Source organism: Tachypleus tridentatus, chromosome 6 (genome assembly GCF_004210375.1).
Source record: "Tachypleus tridentatus isolate NWPU-2018 chromosome 6, ASM421037v1, whole genome shotgun sequence".
Lineage (NCBI taxonomy): Eukaryota > Metazoa > Arthropoda > Merostomata > Xiphosura > Limulidae > Tachypleus > Tachypleus tridentatus.
Genome location: NC_134830.1, coordinates 27874270 through 27900956, shown reverse-complemented (window position 1 = coordinate 27900956; position 26687 = coordinate 27874270). Strand labels below are relative to the sequence as shown.

The window sequence follows — 26687 nt, the reverse complement described above, 5'->3', positions numbered from 1 at the left end:
AATGGTACGTTTTCGGACCTACGACGCTAAAATTCGGGGTTCGATTCCCCTCGGTGGACACATCAGATAGTCTAAAAACAATCATTCATATCCTTTATTCTAGAAACAAAGTATAATCTACTGAAAGTTTAAAAATTAATACGTCATAGGGTGCTTATCATACTAATTCAATGAAGGGAAATATGTAATTTTAGTCCTAGCATGCCCAATTATTTTGTAGTTTTCCAGTCCTTCTCTACATTCTCTTTCTCTTGTTTTTTTTTTTAAATGCCACGTCCTTGTCTGTACTCACTCAACAAAAACGTATAATGGTCAAAAGCAACTGCAATACATTCATGCCTCTATCAACAATGACAAATATGAGATTTATACAGTGATATGTCTGTATATGGTAGCCAAAGCAATTAAGTTCCAGTAGACCGACTTTGTTACGAAGCATAGAAAAATCGCTGGTTTAGTGTACTCTTATTTCTCTAAGTCAGCGATTATAAGTATATTAAAGCACAGTATGGTAGTGTTTTTCTTAATAAAGTTACGGCTTGATGTGTTTGTTTACTTACTGGCGTGTTTGTTTTACAGCAAAGCCACATTGGGCTAGTCGCTCTGTCCATCAGGGAAAATCAAACTCAAGGTTTAAGCGTTGTAAATCTGTAGAAGTACCACTGTACCACCGGGGTACCTCTTTGGCGGGTAATTGTACAGTTTAATAAGATTTTTAAACTGATCGTTCCCCACTCCCCATAGTAAGCACTAACCTTCTGGACTTAGAACGATGGACAGAACGCAGATAACTCAATGTGTTTCATTATACCTAACACTACAGCTTCTTTGAAAGTAATCCATTAAACTCAGTAAACTTCGTTGGCGAGTTTCAGTGTATAGCAAATTGTCGTATCTGGTGCGCCTACAATAAGAGGTCAATGAACTGGTTTTACACAGCTAACAAAGATATTATTTTTACGCACGACTTATCCACGTTTTAATGTTTTTGTTTTATGTACCCTTTAGCTAGTGACCTGCATCACACCTTCCAGTGAAGGGGGGGGGAGGATAGGGAAAGTTGGAGGTAATCATATAGAATAAATACAGAGTAATCAACTTTTTTTTTTTTTTAATGCCAACGCAAAGTTTTCGAACACTTTAATATTAGTCGTAGAATTTCCTCAGCCGCTAAGAACAAAGTGACTGACCTACTTGTGAAGAAAGTTATTTTATCGTGAAAAACTCGCGCTCAAGAAGCGAGGCTTTTCACGAGTACAAATGAGATTTTTTAAAACCTTATTGGTGTTCTTCATGAAAGAGACAAACATTTGACGTCAACGGTTTTTATACCATTGCATTCATAATCAGTTACACCGCTAGGAGGCTGCATACCACCAATGGAAGTTTACTTTAATTTACAATGAAAGTATCTTTGACAATCAAAACTCTTCTGGAAAAAACAAGAAGCCCCACCCCTTCCACAGCGGCATGTCTGTGGACTTACAACATTAGAAACCGAGTTTCGATACCTGTAGTGAGCTGAGCACATATAGCCCATTGTACAGCTTTGTACTTAATTACGAACTAAAAAGAAAACACAAAGAGCAGTAATAAACAGTTCACTGGTGTAACGAAATTCTCTGTAGGCTCATAACCTGAGGGTCGCGGGCTCAAATCCCCATCACGCGAAAAATGCTCGCCCTTTTAGCCATGAGGCGTTATAATGTAACAGTCAATTCCTCTTTTCTTTGGTTAAAAAGTATCCCAGATGTAGGCGGTGGGTGGTTATGACTAGTTGCCTTTCCTCTAGGCTGACACTACTAAATTAGGAACAGCTAACTCAATGAGTCCTCAAAATTCAAAACAAACAACCAATAAAAAACAAGATTTACATTATGCCAATCAACTAACATAATATTCTTCGAAGATAAATACCAGAAGGTATATGCACCTGCATATATAGAAATACATTTAACTATATTATTTGCTTGTTAAAACAGTTTATACTTTATTTGTATACACGCATTGGCTACATAAAATAAAAATAATCTTGTAAGTGTATTTTCTTGCCAGTGAAGCAAGAACTCGCATTAATATATATATATATGTTAAAGCACTTGTTCGGTTATAACAAAAGTAACGTTTACTCATAAAAAAATGTTTCAGATACTACAATGAAAAGCTTGAGTTATTTGATGGTTAATTGTAGAGTGTTTACTTCTAGGTGCTTTAAAATTGGTTCGGCCTACATGTAGAACATCGAATATAATTTGTATCTTTGGGATGAAAATTACATTTCGTGAAATGTTCAGATTGTAACTCAAATCACAGTAGAGTTTAATTTATTCAATTTCAGCTATTAAGATCCTTCTACACTGTCTGTCTGTGCTATTTTGTAGGGATAACGCAAATGTCGTCTCTACCATCTCGTTTACAATGTTTTTGAATGCCTAATATTAGCCATCCCTAAATGTATTTCCTTTTTTCAAAAGTTTTTCTTTACTTGTACAACCGATTAACATAGGTAACGAAAACACTTAATGAAAGCTGAGGTATATTTTTTTTTAGGTTTTCACAAACTGAAATTACTGTAGTGAGTGGACTTACTCCTTTTTATTTGCCTAACATGGTCAGGTGGTTAAGGCACTCGACTCGTAATCCGAGGGTTGCGAGTTCGAATCCCCGTCACACCTAACATGCTCGTCCTTTCAGCTGTGGGGGCGTCATAATGTTACGGTCAATCTCACTATTAATTAGTAAAAAAGTAGCCCAAGAGTTGGCGGTGGGTGGGGATGACTAGCTTCCTTCTCTCTAGTCTTACACTGCTAAATTAGGGATGGCTAGCACAGATAGCCCTCGAGTAGCTTTGTGCGAAATTCAAAACAAACCAAAAACCTTTTTATTTCTGGAGGATTCATATTAATATGCCCATGTTAGGCGTAATTTTACGAGATGAAGCTCGCAGTAGTTCACGATTAGTTTAAGGGATATATTCACTGCGAAACATAGTTTAATCGTTCTGTATAATAGCAATATGTCTTTCATGAAAATTAAAAATATTGTGAATATGTGTATAATTATCTTTTTGATATAGAAGAAATAAAGTTTTCGTACAATTATACACAAAGGATATCGTAATTTTAACACTAGTCCCGTCGGTGGATCGGCAGTAAGTTTACGGACTTGATTGAGTAGAATTCGTGGCTCGATTATCCGCCCTGGATAGACAGTACGTTATGTTGCTTTGCGCTACAACAACAACAACTTTTCTTGTAATATAAGGAGAATTATAGAAAAACAAACAAATCTTACAAAAACATATTTTATGAAAACGCATGTCTGTTTATCATTTGCTGAGTGAATTTTTTCTCAGGGTCAGCTCTGCGTAGTTCTTTCCAGCGTACAGTGATTTCATTGGTTAAATAATGTTTTTCCCTGGAGTTGCTAATACTTAAAATGTTGTTTGCAAACAACTTCTCCCACATGAATTCGTTAGTCCTTAGTTTTAGACCGTGACTTAAAATACTACAACACTGTCTATTTTATCAAATTTCGACACATTCTGCTAGCAGAATAATTAATATATTCTGGGAAAACGGATGTCTGGCCATCCATTGTGTTCGAATATAAAGAAGATGAAAAAGAAAAAAAGAAATATGCAAAAACTTTTCATGTTTTAGGCATGAATGTAAATAATAGCATTTATGAATACACGTGTCATTAAAATTTTAGACTAAATTGTAATGGGAAATAGAGTAGATAAACACTTCACTATTGTTATTCGAAGGTATCCCAGTATTTCTCTTGTGCTACTATAAATCTACCAAGACTAGCAACACGTACTTAAAATGATTGTTTTTGAATTTCGCACAAAGCTACAAGAGAGCTCTATCTGCGCTACCTGCCCCTAATTTTGCAGTGTAAGATTAAACGGAAGACAGCTAGTCATCACCACCCACCGCCAACTCTTGGGCTACTCTTTTACCAATAAATAGCGGGATTGATCGTAAAATTATAACACCACCACGGCTGAAAGGGCGAGCATGTTTGGTGCGTCGGGGATTAAAACCGCGGCCCTCAGATTATGATTCAAGTGCCTTAACCACCTGACCATGCCGGGGATACTAAAATAGTATGAATCCCCTCATAGTAAAAAAATAACAGAGATATATATATATATACATATGTATAGAGAGGGTTAAATTAATGTGCAAACGTTATAAATTATACCAGAACTTCTCCTCACAGTATCATAAGATGCATAATTAACTGTGAAATGTAGCTATATCGCTTTATTGAGTTCTTTGGTGAGACAGCGATAAATTAGGGACTTACAACACTAAAATCTTGGGCTCAATTTTTTGCAGTGGACACAGCAGATAACCCAATGTGCCTCTGTTCTAAAACAAACACGTTAAGGAATCCAAAAGGAGAGGCAGTGATTTGTTAAAGCTCTTCGTTCTTAAGGATTCGTGTTCATCACCATCATATGGCGTAGTGATTTATGTCACATTCCGGTTTAAAGTTACATAGTACTTTCGGAAACAGTCTTTGCATTTGCGGTATGAAGTTTAGTTACGCAACATAGATTTAGCTCTGGATATAAGTGACGACTGTTAAATGGGGAAATGCTTGTATTTTGTTTAATCATTGCAATGGCAGAAAAACCGACTCAAAAAAACAACGTTACGGCTTCTTAAAGGCTTGTCCATTGTAGAAATACTAAAATAACAATTAAAAGAGAGGGAAACAATCAAAGAATATAGAAATCAAAACCTGTCGCAACTTTTCCTGTTTGATTACTTTTGAGCGGCTGTGGTTGTAACTTTTGATGCTTCAATGTTACGATAACGTGATTAAAACAATTGACAGAAAATTTAGCAGGCAAGTTTTATTCGTTTTTGAATCCAAGTACATGTGTATACAAATAGCAAGGTCAAGCTAATTTTTTGTTGGTTTCAACTTGTGTGATAAGTTAACAAACAGTTTTTTGTTTTTTTACCATCAATGTTGAGTGTGAGCTGACGGCGGCATCTTTGTTGTATTCATATCTATATATATTCCCCCAGACCCCCTATTCTCGCTTTCCACGTAATCACGAGTTCTTTGCCCGGCACCCCACGTCCCACGTTTCCAACTGTGGTTGCAGGTGTTCCAAGCGGAACGTCCTTGGCTCACAGCGGCTCGGTCGTCGGGTTATTAGGGGTCGATGGGAAAGTGCAGTGTGCTAAAAATAACAGTGTTTTGTTCAAGATTATAGCTTTTCAAACGTGCGGTGTCTACGAATCGTGATGTTGTGGGTCAAAATGACTATGGTATTGTTTCAACTAACAACTGAAAGTCTAGTGACAAAAACATTAGAAAACTTTGAGTCAGTAGTAAGACTAATCCTTCAATGTCTTTCATAGCCAGCTTATATCACTATACTTAAGCCGTCCGAAAACTCCAAACTTTGTTTAAATTACTTAAGTGTTTCTCTTATTATCATAGTTACACATATTATGCATAATGACTAGGATCGCCATAGTAACTTTGTAATATTGCAAAACGAAAATTTGTAACATTTTAATTTTCCTTGTTTATGTAAGCTACCATTACTCTTATCGTTCTATCATGCAAGTTACAAACACTATAGTCCGTATTTATAAGATGTAAAACGTTTACCGTTTTCTGATCTTGCAGTCACTTTAATAACATTTTTACTTTTACACAATACGTTTGGTATCGCATTTTTACTTTTACACAATACGTTTGGTATCGCATTTTTACTTTTACACAATACGTTTGGTATCGCATTTTTACTTTTGCATTATTTTAGCAAAGTATATCCTCATTAAGTCTACATACCATTAAATACCGAGCATGGGCGTAATGCGAAATTTATTTCAAAGCTAGAATGCTTGTAAAGACGAAAATATAAAACACGACAATAAAAAAAACACATGCAAATGATGAAAGAGGGGGGGTAACATTATACAAGTCGTTGTTCCTTTGCCAAGTACCTTTACAACACTAAAATCAGGGGTTCGATACCTCTCAATGGACACAGCAGATAGCCTGATGTGATTTTAATGGAAGAAAAACACACACTTCTTTGCTAAGCTGTACTTCAGCTCCAGAGGTATGACTACGATTTACAACGCTTGAAACCTAGTTTCGATACCTCTAGTGGGTAGAGCACGGATGGTTCTTTAGATTGTTTTGTGTTTAACTATAAAGAAAAAAATACTAAAAGATCAAAAGTAACAAAATGATAAAATCAGGTAAGATTTAGTTAAGACATCAGTTTATTTTATACCATAATGTGTTCATTAGATACCTAAAACGTTGTAATAATATCCAACAAATATAACGTTTTTCTTCTTTTTTATTGTTATTATTTTAGTATTTAACATAGCACACTTATGGTGCTATATATCCTGACGTGCTCTATTTTTGTGCGAGATGCGGGAACTGATTTTTATATTTCTATTTATACATACAGATATATATCACTATTTTATCCATTGCAATCACTGGTGCTTACGTTTCAATAAATATAATACTTATGCAGCCATCTGAGTTATTCAGGTTTTTACGTATGTAATTTAAGTTAAATCTAGTCCGAACAGTACGAAAGAAATCGGTAGTTGAATGAACGTATAACTAGGTGGAAAGGAAAACAACTCTCACGCATTAACATTTAGGTTTTTTTCATGCCATTATCATAACCCTGTCATTTTCAACGTCTGATAGTAAGTAACCAGTAACTTTAAGAAATATGACAAGTCACGATCGAGACGCGCACATTCGTACATCTATACGCGCCTGTACGTGTGTATGTACACAAATTCACATTAAGGCCATTAGCGTAGCTTTTCAGTATTATAACTTGTCACTGTATGCACGCAATAAATTATTAGTGTTTTTTTCTTGAAAAAAACAAGAACGAGTCGTGTTTCATCAGCTGACCAAAATGCGCATGTCTAGTGAGGAATGTGAATTTTACGCGAATAAGAAAAGCAATAAACTTTAGATACTGTAACGTTAAGAAGTGACCTTGAGGTAAAAGAGTTCTGTTCTACCATATACATTCAGCTGCGTTCAGAGATAATGCTGCTTGCGAGTTGAAACCACGAGGTTGTATATTGTTGGTAATATGACAGATTAGAATAATACATGTACGTGAATAATTATCAATTTTCCACAGCAGGCGCACTCCATACATCTCTGTGTGTGTGTATAGTGCTATGTACAAAGTATTTTTTTTTTTTATAAAATTATATACCTGATGAGAAAAACATTTCCCTCTGAAAAAAAAAACATTTCACCCTCATAAAGTCTCATCTTTAAACAAAAGGTTTTTCTTATTCAACTTAATCTTAAACATAAGTTAAACATCTACATTTTAATTGAGAATATGAAACTTGAGCTAACCTGTTTAATGCACTGGTGATTCACCAGTACGTTAGGCATTGCTTTTTATGCTCAGAATTAGTTTATTTTAGTTTTTTTTTACTTCTAGCTTTCTAGTGTTTATGACTTTGCTTACATGCTCTAGTCTGTGTGCACGTGTTCTTATGGAGTATATTGACTCAGCGGTTGTTGAATAGCTAGAAGATTCCTGGGCTTGCACACCAACAGCCCTAGGCATCAAGAATCGCTTCTTGTTTATGTGCTACTTGCCAGCCACTTGTTGCCTTGCAACTGCCGGCGAAGGTACTTTTCTTACGTCTAATCAGTGGAGAGCTATTCAACATTCCACAACAGCTGTCCAACAAGTGAAAGCTTCAATCATCGACAAGTGTTTGAAAAGTTTTTTCAGCTTGTCATGCACTCATGTGATGAGGTGAGTAGAACCGGTCGAACGTTCGTTTACAAATTACACTGTGGTAGGCTGGAGAGGAAGCAACGAACAGCGCTCTCTAGGTTTTACTCGCGTGACACAACATACAGTAATCAAATCCTGGTTTTGTTTTTATCAGCTTGTGTTTGTGTGAGTTCTTACCTGGTACTTCAATCAATCGCAGAGAAACCTGAAAGTTATTTTCTAGTCCAGAATTGTGTAAAATTATAGAAAAACAAAATCGTGGAAAATATTTATTACGAGAGCACGACCCATTTAATCTTCATCGTAACACGTTTGAAAGGTTTCTATTTATAATTTCTCGTGAATTTAATAAACTCTTTTTGTCGGCAGGAGTTTCACGACTATTAACTCCGTGTGTAGCAAGATTATTTCAAACAAGAGCACTGGTTTTTGCATATGTTGATTCAGCATGCTATTAATGTATTTACTTTAGGCTTAACAAAATATTTTCACATATCTCAAAGTATTAATATTTTCTAGTCTTACCTACAATTGATTGTTGTTGTTTTTTTTTTAATTTTGCGCATAGCTACTAGATAGCTATCCGTCCCTAATTTAGCAGTGTAAGACTAGAGGGAAGGCAACTAGTCATCACCACCCACCGCCAACTCGTTTGCTACTCTTTTACCAACGAATAGTGGGATTGACCGTCACATTATAACGCCCCCACTGTTGAGAGGGCGAGTATGTTTGGTGTGACGGGGAATCGAACCCACGACCCTCAGATTACGAGTCTAACGCCTTAACCCACCTGGCCATGATGGGCTGTACCTTCAATTGAAGGAAATGCTAGTAGAACTGTTATCAGTAGAGGTTAAACATTTTAGCATTTAACATCTTGAGTTATTTTAATACAGCTGTAAATTTCTCTTGTTTTTATATTATAATATAAATATAATATAATATTATATTATAATTTATGATTATGTTGGCAACACATTTTACACATATTTGTGACGTATGTCAGATCTCTCTCTTCTTTAAATATCAGTATCATAGAAATGTTGGGAAAACATACTTTCGGAGATTTTTCACTTGAACGTATTTAGTTCTGTTTTTATGCTTGTTAACATCTTAGTTCTAATGTTAAACGTGATGTATTATATCACTTACTTATTTAGTATCTATATTATCCAAAGTTAGCAGATAACTTTTCTGTGATTACTTGATTTGAAGTAAGCTAACTCGTATCTAAGTGTGTTCGTTTTCACAGCGTATTGAGACTATATAATAATAATTTCTCTCTATTTCTTAAATGCAACTTTATAGTTATTTGTAAAGCACCAGAACTGCCCTCTCTTTTTTTGTTCTGTCTGTAACTGCTGTGATGGAAAATATTTTATTGCTTTCTAAACTTTGGCGTCATATCCTCTTTAATAGTACCTAAAGTGTACCGTAAACTTCGGAGTAATTTTTAAATACCTGTATCATTTTTATTATTTCAGTACTCTGCAAAGGTTTGTAATATTTAGTAATAAGAGTAAATTTGATTGTTCAAACCTTTTAAACGAAGCCTACAAAAATATGCCTTGAGAAGGGAACTTATGATTGCACACTAAAAATAATAAAAATGCGCGCTTTCATTTTCGATTCCCCAGGGTGCTGTCGTCTGACGAGGCTTGGATGACAGCATTGTGGGGTCAGGATTCACCAGCTATATTTCTGTTACTCTTAGCAATATATTGTAAGCAAGAGTGATCCTGTTTTGAGAGCCAAGTTACACAATGGGCTATCTGCACACTGTCTACCACGGGAAATCGAACCCAGAATTTTGCACTTGTGAAAAAAACAAAGACAAAAGTTCACTGTCATAGTTCATTTTGATATTGATTTTGATAGAATAAAACAAATAAAGAATCATAGAAATAAGAGTTGTATCCAAGAATGGGAACAAGCTTTAATGATTTTGAAAGGCACTTGAATTTGCTAAGTTTGATTTGTTTTGAATTTCGCGCAAAAGTAAACGAGGGCTGCCTGCGTTAGCCGTCCCTAATTTAGCAGTGTAAGACAAGACGGAAAACAGCTAGTCATCACCATCCACCGCCAACTTTTAGGCTACTCCTTTTATAAACGAATAGTGGGATTGAGCGTAACATTATAATGCCCCCACGGCTGAAAGGACGAGAGTGCTTGGAGTGACGGGGATTCAAACCCATGACCATCAGATTACGAGTCAAGTGCCTTATCCATCTGGCTATGCCAAGCGAACTTGTTAAGAACATGATAAACTGACAATAAATTAAAACAGCAACACTTGCACGGATTTTACAATTTGCAAAATTAACAGTAAATTAATATCACGTCAGTTAATGAGCTTTCTCTTTCTTCCTTTGGCCATTTTCGCAGTCAGTATTATGTTTCATTGTTAGTGTAATACGAAATGATTTATATTGTTTTCTACTGTGTAATATGTTGTATTATGTATTGATAGCATGAATAGTGTGTTTAGCAGCTTATAAAAATTGTAGGTTAATAGTTGAAACGGAAGAAACTGATAAAATATAAACAACATATTTCGATTATTTTAGTTATGTTGATATTGCCATTCAAAACTTTTTATGATCGGAATTCTTTTGAGACAACTCCTTACCGTGTGTATTTGAATTTCATTTCACAGTCTCAGAATCATATATTATTTTTTCTACCGTTTACTTGTCTACTTTCTTATATACGAGCATTATGTAAGAATTTGTATTTACACTGTGACATTCAATGTACCATTAAGATAGTGTTTATACATCAATATATTAGTGTCTGCTTCGCTCCAGGAAAAAGAACGTTGTTGTGGTAGTAAGAAATGTCATTGATAAGTGCGATCCACAAAGGGAATAAGACATACTTAAAGCTGTCATACTATGGAGTAATTTTATCAACTCTTATAAAACAGATAAGCATGTAATTAAACATTTATATTCTGCACGAGCTCTTAGACTCTTACGAAAGTAGTATTGAGGCCGACCACTTTTTTATAACTTATTTCAAACAAACATAAGACGTTAAAAGTCCGTGTACTGTAGCTCGTGAAATCTTTGATGTGATTGTTTGTTTTAAATTTTTTTCATGCACGAACTATGTAAGAGTTACCTATGCATAGCTGTCCCTAATCCTAAACTGACAGTCTATAAACATTTGTTTGTTTTAAATTTTTTTCATGCACGAACTACGTAAGGGTTACCTATGCATAGCTGTCCGTAATTCTAAACTGATAGTCTATAAACATTTGTTTGTTTGTTTGTTTTAAATTTTTTTCATGCACGAACTACGTAAGGGTTACCTATGCATAGCTGTCCGTAATTCTAAACTGATAGTCTATAAACATTTGTTTGTTTGTTTTATAAGTTTGCATGTAGTCACTCTACAGTTATAAGCGCCAATCGTCCTTAGTTAAGCAGTGATAAACTTGAGTGAAGGCAGTTAATCAACACCACCAAGCGCCAGTTCCTGGGCTACACCTCTACCAAAGAATAAAGGAATTCACTATTTCATTATAAAGTTCCCATGGCTGAAAGGCAAGCACGTTCGATGACAGAAATTCCTACCAGCAGCCCGCAAATTGCGACTCGGGTTCCCTAATCACCAAGCCAGGCCAGGGCAATCCAGAAAGAAGGCAATAAACAACAGTTATATGACAACGACCATAGGAGTGGTCGAAACGTCGTAATAAAGTTTAAAAAAATAAACAATCCACTCGAAAGCAGTAGACTTTTATTTAAAGTGTATAATGAATTTCCTTTCTTCACAGCAAGTAATGTAGCTACTTTAATAGCAACCACAACCAACTCTTTGGCTTCTCTTGTCTACCAAAACAGAAGGATTTGACTGCAACTTACAATGCACCCATTAAACCAAAATGCAGAGCGCGTTTTTTTTTTTTTTTTGTGACAACGAGCAGCAAATCATGAACCTTCGATTCACAATTCGAACATGCTAACGACTAGGCCGGGTCCCTTAGTGTAAATAGTGGTATACAATCATTACAATGAGAATAGCAGTTTTGATTTCTTTTTAGATCCATTTAAAACTTCTAGTGTAGATTTTAAAAAAACAGCACAAAAAAGACATTTCTTTTCTAAAAGCATGACAGATAAATTGCGCAATCTTAAGAGAATAGTAATAGTGAAACATTTGACGCGAGACTCTAATCAAAACAAGTTCCATGTCAGTAATTCCATTCAGTGAAATCCAAACTACTATAACATCTTTCTATTTAAACAATCAAACAAACAAAAAGCAACTAAACTGACTTTTACTCTAATAATTTTATCCGACAGAATATATTGCAAAACTTGTATTAGAAATCCAGTTTAATTTATTTATTATAAAATTCATATTTATTTGCTTATAGATACTTCAAATAACTGGAGAAAACAGTAAAGCATTCATAAAAAAGGAATACGCTACAGAAAACTAAAACTGAATCAAAAGGGTTTCCACATTGGTTTCTTATATTTTGCTACCACGCCCACCCACAGAAAAGGACACTCTTCTAAGCAGATAAATAACACAGCCAGACATTTCGTGCGCGAATGTATGAATTTGTTTACTCAGCTACCAATTAATGCCTTTCTACCATAATGGCGACTGAAATGCTAACTTCAAGAGGTATGTTTATTTAACTTACATTCAAATGATAGCACAACTGTTTGCAGGTAGTGAATGGTGATACAGATGTGGGTCATTGTGGGCTTTAGTACCCACATCTCGTTCTCCTATTTCTAATTTATATTATATTATTTTATTTATTCATATAATTTATTTTATTTCTTTATGTGAGACTGGCGAACTGAGGTTAAGATTGATGGACGGTGTATCCCCTTCGCAATGTGGGTCATACTTTGTTAGTCACCTCCAAAACCTGGGGTACATTTTACATCCCACATTATAGTCTGAACCCTGGTATTCTTTCAATTGGTGCAATTTTTTTTCTATCAGCTTATTTTTGTTTATAACAAACTAACATTAGTCAGAGGTTTAGATTTGCTGTTTTTAACGAAGTCCTTCCTCTTGATAGTTTTATTTTACTTAATATTAATATTCTCTTTATATATATACATATATAGTTTAAAAGTAGATGAAAACGAGCTTCACAAGAATAGGGGGCCCGGCATGGCCTAGCGCGTAAGGCGTGCGACTCGTAATCAGAGGGTCGCGGATTTGCGCTCGCGTCGCGCTAAACATGCTCGCCCTCCCAGCCGTGGGGGCGTATAATGTGACGGTCAATCCCACTATTCGTTGGTAAAAGAGTAGCCCAAGAGTTGGCGGTGGGTGGTGATGACTAGCTGCCTTCCCTCTAGTCTTACACTGCTAAATTAGGGACGGCTAGCACAGATAGCCCTCGAGTAGCTTTGTGCGAAATTCCCAAACAAACAAACAAAATTCACAAGAATATATTGAAAATCAAACAAAGGCTGATTCAGTCAGTAGCAGACATCGACCAATGGTTTATTTCCGTTAAGCCTAACAAGTGTACGAAATTCTACGAATTTCAAAACATTACACACAGAGAAACAAAGCTTAAAATTTTGTGTATTATAGTCAATATAACATTTAAGAAATATTTATTTACATAACACTTTGGGTTTGTTTTTCGAGTTAATTTTGCATCATATTTTGAACAAAGTGTTTAATAAAAACACATTACAGAATTACGATTGCATTATAAATAAATAATGCCTTATTAATTCTTACCAAAGAAACCTGATTCGTAAGCAGCTGAAATAAAACTAATAATAACTACAATTCACTTGCTTAATCGGGTTTACATTATAATAGCTGTTGTTTGTAAAAAAATAATGTTCATATAGCGTCTAGACCACAACTATGTCTACCTTATCTCAACTGGGCTGATGAGTCCTGGTATTAAACGAACGGCTTCGTCGGCACAGAATATCACAGATGTCGCGTGGTTTGTATAGTATAACATATTCTCCTTTGCTCTTTCACTCATGGGTTCTTAAAATTGAACATTATTAATTCATTTTCTTTATTATTTGTTAAACTGAATAAATTATTCATTATTTGACCATGACTATTTATTATTTGACTGTGACAGTTACAACTGAAATCTATATTCCAATTTTGCGTAATTACTTGAAAAGTAATACGCAAACAGTAATAAGAAAAAAAAACGGTATCGTTTAATTACTCGCTTAAAAATGTCATCCAAATTTTGCAACAAATCTGATCTAACCTTTAGGTGTAATCATTCAGTGTTATAAAGGTGTGGATATATATATGTAATTAATAATGATTTTGATATGAAATAGATAAGTGTATAATAATATAAAACGCACACCTTATGTGTTGCATACAGATATTTATGTTTATTTACTGTGCACGTGAAACGTACAGAATAATTATAAAGAAAATTCCAAAGAGCCAGTATATCCACAATATGCATAAAACATTATAGAGCTATGAAGATTGAACTTTCGCCATATGGATTGTAATTTTTAAAAGAAACAACCTGTATTGGGATGTGAAATTTGCCCATAGTTGCATTCTGGCAAGAAATAATACCTTTCTGTTCTTTGAAACTAGAGGGTGTTTATAAAGAAACTTTCATATTTAAAGTGAATATATCATAAAATATTATTTGTCCTAGAGGTTATTCAGTTTCTTCATCAGATATGTAAAAAGGCTTATAAGTTTCATTTGAAAAAATTTGTTCGTGTTATAAAGTAGTTCAAAATGTCACAGAAGATTCAGTAAGACTTTCATCATTCTCAATTAGTATATCAAAACTATCCCAAAATGATGTTCCCAGTTGATGATCATTTGTCTTCGTAACATCCTACACACTATATGCATTTGATTCGAATCCTTACATTCGTATTTCTGAAATAGAAATGAAGAGAAATAAAAGCAGTGTTAGTTTGCGATAAAAGTGGTGTAAGTGTGCCTTATAATACAGATTTCAAATACACTGTATCAAATCCAAACTCTCATGAATAGGGTCTGTGGTGATTAAAGTGTTTCTCATAAAATATTATTGGCGCAAAAAGTTTTCAAAATTACACTGATGCTGATAGTAATAAAATAATTAATATTTTATTTTGCTGTTTTGAAATTTAAGCACAAAACTACACATTGGGATGTCTGTGCTCTGCTCACCACTGGTGGTGGTTAAGGCGTTTGACTCGTAATCTGAGGGTCGCGAATTCGAGTCCCCGTCACACAAAACATGCTTGTCTTTTCAACCAGAGGGAGGTTATAAAGTTCGGTCAATCCCACTATGCGTTGGTAAAAGAGTAGTCCAAGAGTTGGCGGTGGGTAGTGATGACAAGCCGTCTTCCCTCTGGTCTTACACTTCTAGGACCGGCATGGCCAGGTGGTTAAAGCACTCGACTCGTAATCCGAGGGTTGCGGGTTTCACACCAAATATGCTCGCCCTTTCAGCCGTGTTGGCGTTATAATGTACGATCAATCCCATTTTCGTTGATAAAAGAGTAGCCCAAGGGTTGGTGGTGGATAGTGATGACTAGATTCTTACACTGCTAAATTAGGGACAGCTAGCGCAGATAGCCCTCGAATAGCTTTGCGCGTAATTCAAACGAATTTAACTTACACTTCTAAATTAGGAACATCTAGCGGAGATTGTCTTCGTGTAACTTTGAACGAAATTCAAAAACATACAAACAAACTTGCCAATTGATTATTACTGGTTTGTTTGTTTCTATTTATTCTAAAAGACTCTCGACTTCATAACATTGTCATTTTATACAATCTAGCATTTTATTATTTAAAAAAGTCTCGATTAATCCAGTGTATCTTAACTAGGGATATAAAGCTTAGTTTGAAACTTTAATAAGATGACGTTTCGACCCATTATGATGAGTAACGAATAAATGTTTATATTGCAGAGCATTAATCTGTTATTTTAAAAAGAGTATTAAGAAATTATTTACAAAATCATAATTATACTGAGTAATCTATTCTGTGGTTAATAATATCTTAAAATAAACAGTTAATAAATTGTGTACCATTACATAAGTCATGCAAATATGTGAGAAATGAGGTTAGGTTTCACATCACACACTAGAAGGTATTCGTATATGTAGACTGTAAGTGTTCTGTTTGATTATCTTTCAGATTTCAAGAACCTGTAAAGTGAGAATGTGGGGTTGCTGTTTGAGAAACATTGAAAAGATTACGTTGAAAAATTCCTTTGTATGGACTGCTGTTCTGTTAGAACTTCACTTTATTTGGGACTTGTATAAGGCTTTTCGTAACAGTGTGACTGGCGGGGTTTTCAGCCCCTTTTATAGGTTCAAGCTTTAGCATAAATTGCAAGGATCGTGTACTGTGAATCGGGGTATACCAACTGTGTATTGGAGTGATTTAATAGTAAAGTACTGTTTGTTTGTTTTTTTACATCGTTTCAATTTGAAAGACTAAGAGGTATTTTTTTTTAACGAGATGGAAAATAATTTATATAACATTTCATTATATTTGAAAATATTCCAGTGTTTTTATTTTTATTTTATTTTTGTAAACTAAGTTTGCGTTTATTTTATATTGTTACTATTATCCTGCCTCTGAACTGATGATCATGGACCGAAATAGTGTATATCGTGTGCCCCATCAATCATCCAAGAACTATGGGGGCGCTATGATATCTCATAAACAAACATTAGAACATACTGAACTCATGCACGTGGTAACGAACGATGTTGGAGTTGTGAACTTGCATCCGAAAAGGCAACAATTAAGTATTAATGGTGGCGCACGTCTTGTTGATGGCGAACAAGAAAGGGAACGTCCAATGTCGTCGGCAGGAGGATTATCAGACGATGAGATGGACCAGGAACAAATCTCCAACTGCCACGTTCGTGCACCAAACAGTAATTTCAATTATTATAGGCATCCACTGCGATCAGGAAGCCCCATGTGTCTAACAGAGGAGGACTACCATCCAACGAGCGCATCCAAGGTATGGAATTTAGTAGTAATTTAGTAGTATATTTTATTTCATGTGTTGAATAATGTACTGTGATTAAAGTGAGGTGGTATACATGGTTATGCATACCTGTAAGGTAAAACAATAGCGATGTGACATGCTGGGACAAAAAATGTTATACTGCTGTAAAACATCCTATCTGCAACTGTTTGGTTTCGCACGAAAATACGCTGGATATTACTGACTGTGACTATAGCGCGAGTATGAATCACCTTTAGGTCAAATACCAATCTATCCCGCCCCATCCTCAAATTCTTTCATACCAGTACCTTTTCTAGACCGCTTTAAATAATTTTAATGAATAGATAAATAGTGGAATATTTGTTGTGCAAAATATTAGTCAGGTACATTATAAAATAATATATAATAATTTAGAGCTTATGAAACAAATAATGCATATTTTGAGATTATTCTCGGCAGAAATATTCCACTAGGGACAGGGCCAATTTTTTGTGTAGGTGTCTGTGATATCAAGGTTCGTTTCCAGATCATAACTTTTATTCACAAGATTGCTACTTCAACGTTGTTTTTCAGTCCTGTGATATGCAGAGTAGGTTAAATGAATTGACGTTGTTGTGATGTTTTAAGTTCTGTTATCGTTATAGTGAATGATTTTGTCGTTCTTAGAAGTTACGTATACGATTTTTATCTCATCTTAGCCTTATTATAATCGCGAATGTGAAACTCCAACGTGGATGCCATTGAAATTGTTGACTTAAGCTCTGTAAGTCTTTATGTACGTTACGTGTGTGGTTGTTTTTAGCGATCTGTACAAAGAAAATGTTGGTATTTTATTTTCATCTTAGCATAATTTTATCAGTATTTTCAAACTAATTTACTCACTGGTTTTTGAATTATTATTAATTAATTATTAAAGTAAACAGAACTGTTTTAAAATTTGTTGTATTAAAACGTAGAATTACTGAGTGTTAATATTCTAATACTTTTCACAAAGTTATCAAAAACTGTGGTTCTATAAATCTAAGACGACGAGTAGTCAAATTTTAATATATTAATTTTATTTGACACTGCAACTGAAAGATTAATTATACTACAGAAAAGTAGACCAAAAGTTTACCCCTGATGCAGGTTTTCGATTTTAAAACATACACCTGATAAAAAAAAATTCAAAGATAGCAAAATTGAACATATATGAAACAAACTTGAATGCAACATAGTAAATAATTGTATGTAATTAATAGAAAGCCATATTGTTTCATTTGGCATATTCGTTATAAAATTACGTGTGTTTTGGACTTCGAAATACTAACCATATAGTTTACCTTTCGTAGATATACAAAATACAATAGAAATGTGTAATCATTGGTTTGTTTGTAGTTTAAGTATAAAGCTACACAAGAGGCTATCTGTGTTCTGTACACCATAGGTATCAAAACCCGATTTCTAGCTTTGTAAAACTGAAGAATACCACTTTGCCATTGGAAGCGTAATGATTGATGTAACTCCTGTAGAAAAATATTTTTTACTTTTAAACTGCAAAGCCTACTGTTTTTAGAAGTCACATATAAGATCTGTTTTTATCTGTTCTTTGCCTTATAAATCTTGTTGAAAAGCAGCGTAGTGTCAGTTGGAGTTACGCGATTGTAAAGATTAATTATATTAATTCAGCTGTATGTTTACTAGTGAAGGTACGGAATTTGGTATATCTTTATATATATATTTCATTTAGTTACGATTCGTTATGTTTCGGTTTTGAACTTTTGGGCGACCTTGGTTAGCTTTCTCTGAACGGGTTTGAATTACCAACAAGGTGACGTAATGTGGGAAGATTTTTTTTTCTTAGTATAGCTATTCATGAACGAGAGTTTGTCGATGCCACGCCTATATTCCACGTGTAAAGGACGTCGGCAATGAATTTCTTTTTTAAAAACTTGCCTTTCTGGTGTCCTGTTCGTGTGGTTAGTGCCTTTGATATGCCGAAAAGCGTCCTTTAAGAACGTTAAGGTGACATGAAATAATAGGAACAACACAGTATGCAAAACAGGTTTAGTTTTTTAGTTACATGAATATAAAGTAGTTCTATTAGATACTGAATAGGAAACTTAACAACCTATTATGTGAAAATAAATCTCAGTATGACATTGAACACTAAGTTGTAAGCAAAACAATCGTACTCGCTTGTTTGTTTCAAATCTTTCGCACAAAGGGCTAATAACTACGCACAGCCGTCCCTGACAGACTAAAAATAATGTAGCTAAGCAACAGCACCCACCATTAACTTTAGGTTATACTTGTTTGGCCAAATATCGGTATTTGACCGCCACTTTTATGGTGCAGCTGCGATTTCAAAGTGCGGAGTACGTTTTCGCAGCAACAGACAGCGCTTCCTGAACTCTCGGATTCTGAGTTCGAGTGTGTAGTCCAGGATACCATATTCTTACCGTTTATATTTTAGACATTTAATGTAGAATTAAGCACTATTTTTTTTTCAAGTGACATTATATTTGTAACTTTTTTAATAGCAAATAATTTGTACTGTCGAATTGGATACATTTTAAACTTAGGGCGACTAACTAAAAATGATTGTGCTAACTTACTATGATATTATTATTATTATAGACTTGTTTTGTATTTGTGTTTTGGTTTCATATTTAAAATAAAAATAAATGTTTATGCCATGGACCAGCACCACATTACGTAGCTTTGAAGTTCATCTTCACAACAAAAATTTTTTGCCCCATCATCCTGTAACCAGCTGGCACATATGACATGTAAACCGTAACAATCGGTTACAGCGATTTGCCAGTTGTGCTGATACATGCGCACGCACACACACATTGTGTAGCTTTGTGATCGACAACAAACAAACAAATTTCCCAGGAAAACAGTTTTATTGTGTTTCTAAGATACTGTAGGTTAGAAAACTATTCAAATTGTTAAGTAATGTTAACGTTAGCGTTTTATTCCAGCTCATTTAAATACCAAACACTGCACTTTAATGAAAGTTTAACTGATAAATAAGATGTTCAAATTATATTTTTTAGTCTCAAAATTAATAACTAATATGTACATTTATAACACCAAAACATACTAATACTGGTAATGGTGTTAATATGTTTTCTATACACCAGTATGCACTACAGAAATGAAATACCTAAGACATACTGTTTCTAATTCCAGTTTTCAGATTTGAGTTAAACCCTCTATTTGTAGGGGAAGGTTGAACTCATAGGGGAAGAAATCAAATAGCTAATACTAAAAATGGAAGGATTTCATTTCTTGTATAAAGATGTTTTTTAAAACTTCCTACAATGTTCTCAAGACCTTTTTTTAAAAATTTAAGCCTATACTCTTATACTGACAGTAATGTGCTACCTCACAATACCAGTTGCCATAAAGTCTTGTCTTACACACAATTTATTAGTTCTCCACTTCCCAAAATTAAATATAACTCCAATATAATGAATATATCAGATACTATGCATTATGCAGAGTCATATGGCTCTGGTTTACAATAAATATTTTCATTAAATGTTTCAGCTAAAAAATGTTATAAAATTATTCTTCCTCTGAAGATATTGCTTGTATAAGGCCTAATTTCATTTTACTGAAGTATTAGCATAGTTTTATATATGTGAATGAAATGCCAAGTCAAGTTGGTTTCAATAAAAATGCTTTTTTCTTCCTTAGTTGAGAATTACTTTTTCATGTAATATATTTTGCACCTGATTTTACCATATTTAGGCACCATATATGGAGTCAGATACTGTGAAAATGAATAACAGTAGTATGAACATCTCGGTTGTGAGTCCTAATGCAAAGTCTCATTACTCGCTTCCAAACTCAATTCCTCATGTAGTTGATAGAAAAACACTTCATAACTATAGATCTGTACCATCTCTGTTGTTCAATAAAGAACAGTCTCATACAGGACATGGTGGTTTATATGGTGAGTATTAACATTCTTAGAAGTTACTGCATTTAATATGTGTAATACTAAAGGTTAAAGCAAATAAGTGATATATATAAAGATTTTGTATGTGTAGAAATTGCTAATTATAGATAGTTTAAAAATATGTGTAAATTTTAAGGCTTTACTCTTTAGATTAATGACTGAAGACCTGAGAAAGGCAATAAATCAGTCTGTAAAGACCTTTTGAGCTATTGTTTGAAGTTAATTGATTAAGATGCTTGAGGGTGCAACATTTAGAAGTCTGCTAATTACTCTAGAATTAATTCACCAAATTATGTTTTGTAACAGAAACAGAACTTTGTAGCTAGCTATTCATTTAATTAAATACAAATGTAAATGACCTAATTATAGGAAACTGGTTTTTATTTTTGTAGTTGTTACAAGCTTTGAATAATTAAAAAAAGATACTTTATGATAATTGTTTTTGTAATTTATTAAAATATTTTGTTCTAATCTGGGTTGGTTTTAAAACCTCAAAATGTCATTCTCCTTGAATCACTGAAGTCAACTTTCTAAGCCTTTTTCTTTTCTAAGGATAATTCTAATTTACTCTAGTATTGACTTTCAACCATTTATTTCCTTTAACTACTTTCATTTCACTCTTAAAGTGTTTCATAAATCAGTAATAATTATAATAATTCATATTAAAAGTCGAACTAGGAAGAATAATGAACATTTTAAAAGTTTATGATCAAATTATGCTCCTAGGTGAAAGAGTTAATAAAAAAAATAAAAATATATTAAATTGTTGAACTTAATATTAAACAAAACTAAAGACAGCTAATGTATCATGAAAAATGTTGTAGGTCTAAATATTGCATTATAAACACACAATAGATAACACTAAATGACATGATAAATGCAAAATGGATTAATCAATAAAAAATGGAAGTGTAATGTTAAAGGTATATGTGTCTGTCAGTTTCATCCCAAACAATTACAAAACAAATAACATTAAATTGTAAAGTAAAGGGCCAATAATACACTCATAATGTTTGTAAAAATGATGCTAAGAGTGCTTTGCTGAGCAACAACCAGAAGGGTTCATGCACCTTTGCAGTTATGTTTTATTTATGTAGTAGTTGCTTTTTGAGGCCCAAAACCCAAATCTTTTCAGTACCTAGTAGTAGCTCTGGATGCTAACGTGACATTTTGACTAGGTTTGTTTTCTCTGTGATATCGTTTCTCATGCTAACCTGATGTCATGTAGTTAGTTGACTTATTCTAATAACCGTAATTAAAATACTAATCAATAGATCAAGACTAATAATAGTTAGTAAATGGACTAATAACATTATTGGAAAGAAAACTCCATTACCAAAACCTATCATCATCAGAGGGCACTGATCATGAAATTTGCACATTCACCATGTTAACAGTATTCAATGTGACTTCTGTTCATTATTGCTTACATTCATAAGAAAACATTAAACACAGTTGGATGATTCCATCATATATTAGAAGTAGTTTGTGCATCACTTTAAGTGGTCTACTACATTGGCAAAAAGACATTAAGGATGCTACCTGAAGACTGTGTTGGTCATATATGTATGTGTGTGTGTGTGTGTGTGTGTGTGTGTGGAAAATTTGGCCCATGTATTTGATGTGGCATGATGAAGACTGTTTCATTCAAACTGATTTCTTCCAACATGTAGGAACGGATACATGTTATGAATTGCAACAAAATCTAATCTTCTGTGTTCCAGTGTGTTTACAAGAATTTCATAAACAACATTGCTGCATTACTGTCTCTGTTCATGATTTTCAGAGTGATATCACATTATGCTGTTGCCAAACATTATTACCATTACTATAGTAATGATTTATGAGAATGATTTTAATGTCTAAAGATAAATTGACAAGAGTGGTTTCATTTGGTAGAATAAATCCTGTCATATTTATAACAGTTTTAGATAGTCATCAGTATGTAACTTTCACTGTTGTGTTTTCTTACTATATATGATACTGGAATCACATTTTCCATCCTCTCATCACCATGTATTTAAATATTTGATAATAAATTTTTGAACTATGAATGGTAAAATAGGTTCCTCTTATAATAACAAAGAGGGAAATCTTGCCATTGCCAGTCTTTGTCATTATTTATCAATTGGCATAATGATCTAGTAATTAATCATTGTGTTGCTTCATGATAAAAAGTTAAAATTTATTTTGAAAGTAAACAACATAGTCTCATAAAGTAAGAAAGTGTGTGTGTGTGTGTGTGTGTGTGTGTGTGTATACACACAAAAAAAAGTACAAATTGTTGGTATCCTTTCAATTATTCACTTTGATAAAATTGTTTCTAAACATTCATAAATTATTTCAACTTAATATCATGGATATACCTTGAGCTCTTTGCAAAAAATGAAAGGCAAGCCATATTAGGTCCTCCAATATGGAAAATGAATTAAACTACAAATAAAAGTTACTTTTAAAAATGCATTAGTTGCAATTTTAAATTTTATCAGTGACTTAGAAGACACAGCTACAACCAGTAAACAATACAATCATTACAAATTAGTGAAATGAAACTAGTGACTGTTCAATGTACTATGACTCTTGATTATTTTCTGATGATGATGCAAAGTTGTTGTCATCAACTTGGAAAAATATGGATCTTTCATTTCTGTCTAAGCCACTGAATAAAAGGAAGCAAGCAAGCAAGCATAATAATAAAACAAAATATTTTACATGTTTAATATACACACATGTAATCCAGCTAGCTGTAGTAATATAGAAAGTTTTAATGCTACAAGAAATATTGAAACAATAAAGTCAAAATTATAAAAACCAAGTTATTTAAAATTTAAAAAAATGTAAGTATTTTAGTTTTGTAGTTTTGACTTTTTTGTTCCAATATATTTTGTTGTGTTAAAACTTCCGATATTACTAAGTCTATCTAGGTTACATATATGACATCATAAAATTAATTTTTAATTATATTTGTGAATATTAAAAATCAGCTCATTCTCAAATAAGATATCAAGATCTTTTTTCTCACATGATTAAAAAATGTCTATCTAATTTATTAATTGGAAGAAAATACTTATATTGAGGGTTATTACTGTTTCTGTTAAAAGCTATCAGCCATGATGTTGTGACCAATTGGCCAATGCATTAAAATTTCTTTTAAAAAAAAACACACAAGGTCTTTGGGTGTCTTCACTGGCTATCAAATTTTTTAATCAACTGTAAACAGTACCACATACTCCATTTCTTGAATAGGTAGGCAAATTACTTTTACAGAATAAAAATAAAACATAGTCAAAGATCCCACTTACCTTTATGAACCACACTAATAATTGAAAGAGAATTATAACTCTTGTTCTCTCTCAAAAATCTTTTACCCAAGTTACAATATGACCAAAGATATTAAGAAATGTTTATTTTTGCAAAGAATATAACTTTGAGGAATTTCATCTTTTTAGTTTGCTTTTCTGGTTTGGAATGCATGATCCATTTGTATTCCTTTAGTTATGACCAATGAAAGTGAACGTATTACATGAATTAAGAAAAAAAACAAAACGAAAATGACACAATTCATGAAAGAATGTAATCTTCTTGATAGCTTTATGTAGAGTGAATGTAATTTTACTTCACTATTTCTTGCACTGCAAGTGTACTAAAAATAATCTATTCCTTACTGCAAAAGCTGGAACTTCTAATAAAGAGAATCATTTGAAGAATGTTTGCCAGAAGTTTATATAAAACAGAAGTTAAGCTGACAGGTTCACAACTAGTAGAATAAATCCTGAATATATATATATACCAGGTTTAACATGATTTAAATAATAGACTTGTTTATAGTAGTATTATTCAAGACTGGAATTTTATTAGGTTTTTAAAATTTGTTATTCAAAATTTACTCAGTAAAGGCACAATTAAAATATTTTTATTAAAACCCTCTAGTACCTAATAACCTTCACGATTTAAAATAACTGTCTTTGTGAAATTGTATAACATACAACATTGACCAAAATTACTGTGTACATATACTCAAGAATATTTGATTTTAATATTTGATAAGTCATTTTACATTTTCTATATTAAGTAATAAACTCTATTTTTCATCCATTTATATGGCTTTAGATTATATATATATATATAAAAAGAGCATTTGACAATACTGGTGCCCAAATCATGTTTATTGTTTAAGGAATAAATTTAACTTAGCATTCAACCATTTGGGTTTCATTTGCCAACTTTAATTCTTGAAGGAAAAAAAAAAGAAACAGCTTAACATGTCTATTGTATTTAATCTTAGATATTTTCTGCATTTCACAGGTAGCCAAATCTTTGAATTTTTAATTAGTTATGCATTTTACTGAAATGTAGAAATAAACTATAAACTCTAAGATTTTTAGTATTGTATACTTCATTATCTATTACAATGTTTTCATTTGCTGGTGCCACAAAGATAAATTAGACACCATCAAAAGCTTTTACTAATTTATATTTTAAAACATAGATTTTGAACTAGTCAAATTATTAGAAACTAATAAAATAATTAACATGTCTTCCAAGTGTTTCAGGATTGCAGTGACTAACATTTTTTCTACTTTTACTGTTAATAACATAAGAGGAAGTTTTGATGATGATAATAATAAATCTACTTGCAAATTTTCAAGTTCTCTGATTCATGATATTTATTGACTTCCAGCAAGAAGCCCACTTCCAGCTCACAGTCACTATTCTCCCATTCAAACTCAACATGTGATTGATTATGTATCTGGGTCTTACAAACAAAGTCCTAGTCCAGTTTTTCTAGGTCCAACTGATACCCGTAGCTCCAGGTCATCTCAGTCCTCTGGACAGAGTCCTTTGTTAAACAGACATGTCAGTGGTCTTTCACTGTCTAGTTATCCAAATACTCACAGCCCAGTGCTTGGTCAACAGGCATTTGAAGATGTTGCCAATAGCTCGATGCATCCACAGAAACACAGTTCACAACAGGTAAGAAGAATAAACAGTCTTGGAAAAATAATGTTGTTCACAAGTGAATAAAGCATAAATTATAATAGTATCTGTTTTGTATAACAGTTCATATTAGAACAGAAATTACATTACAGTATTTCTTTGTGGAAAAATGAAATGTAATAGATCAAAGATTGCATTACTACAATATCTGATGTACGTAGGGATAAAACATAAGATAACAGATTCTATATTTTTGCTAATTCTGTGTTGTGTATATTTTTCTTCATCAAAATTTTTTCTTCAAACTTCTGTTAATAGGCAAAAAGCTACTATTTAACTCTGAATTTTAGAATATTCATACATGAAAAGAGTTTTAAGTATTGCATACTAAGTTCTATGCTAAATGGTGCCTGATATCAGGAAATAATAGACATAGTGAAAAGTATAGCATATATAAAACTATAAATACAGAAGCTGAACAAATATTAAAACAATTTTGAAGTCTCACCATTTCATTACAGCTCATGTTAGCATGTTTTGTCATGCTTTGTTTGGTGAATATGCATAATTTCAATTGCAAAAGACTCCATCACAACGCTGTAATGTCTAAAGCAGAACAGTCTTCCTTTATGCTTACCATAAGATCTCTAGTGAATAGGGACAGTAGTTTCCAAGCACTCATTTCAACAGTCCAATCCTACAGAAATATATTGGACATTGTGTCATTTTATTATGTTGTGTAATGTTTTCTGGGATATATGACTTTTGTCATTAAACTTTGACTTCTTGGATTTTGCTTGTTACATGATGCCCCACTCTACTTAGAATAGCTAAGATACTGCTTGTTTCAGGTTTTTTTTGGATGGTCCTGGTGCCTCAAGTTGATCCATATTCCTGTGTGTCTGATGTTATTAAGTACAAAGGCTATTCCAGTCCTAAAATTCTAAATCCCTAATCTGAACAAATCTTTGTAATCTGAGTGTATGAAGCTTTTATATTAGAAGGGGCTGTTACATACCCATTTAAAAGGTTATCAGTTTTTG

The 26687-nt window shown here is 33.2% G+C and overlaps 1 protein-coding gene across 6 annotated transcripts in view; it reads left to right on the top strand.

The window, feature by feature from the left end:
* The window catches only part of LOC143252140 (nuclear hormone receptor FTZ-F1 beta-like), an 86192-nt gene that overhangs the window by 35753 nt on the left and 23752 nt on the right, over positions 1 to 26687 (top strand). For 2 of the 6 annotated variants that reach the window (XM_076503823.1, XM_076503825.1), the window contains exons 2-4: positions 15923 to 16763; positions 20496 to 20700; positions 25388 to 25680. In XM_076503823.1, coding sequence (XP_076359938.1) covers positions 16377 to 16763; positions 20496 to 20700; positions 25388 to 25680 — 885 coding nt within the window. In that variant the 5' untranslated portion in view covers positions 15923 to 16376. Of the gene's footprint in view, positions 1 to 7684; positions 7811 to 12176; positions 12434 to 15922; positions 16764 to 17385; positions 17515 to 18762; positions 18783 to 20495; positions 20701 to 25387; positions 25681 to 26687 lie in introns of those variants that run through there. The other 4 variants (XM_076503827.1, XM_076503824.1, XM_076503828.1 and 1 more) reach the window with 4 other exon arrangements.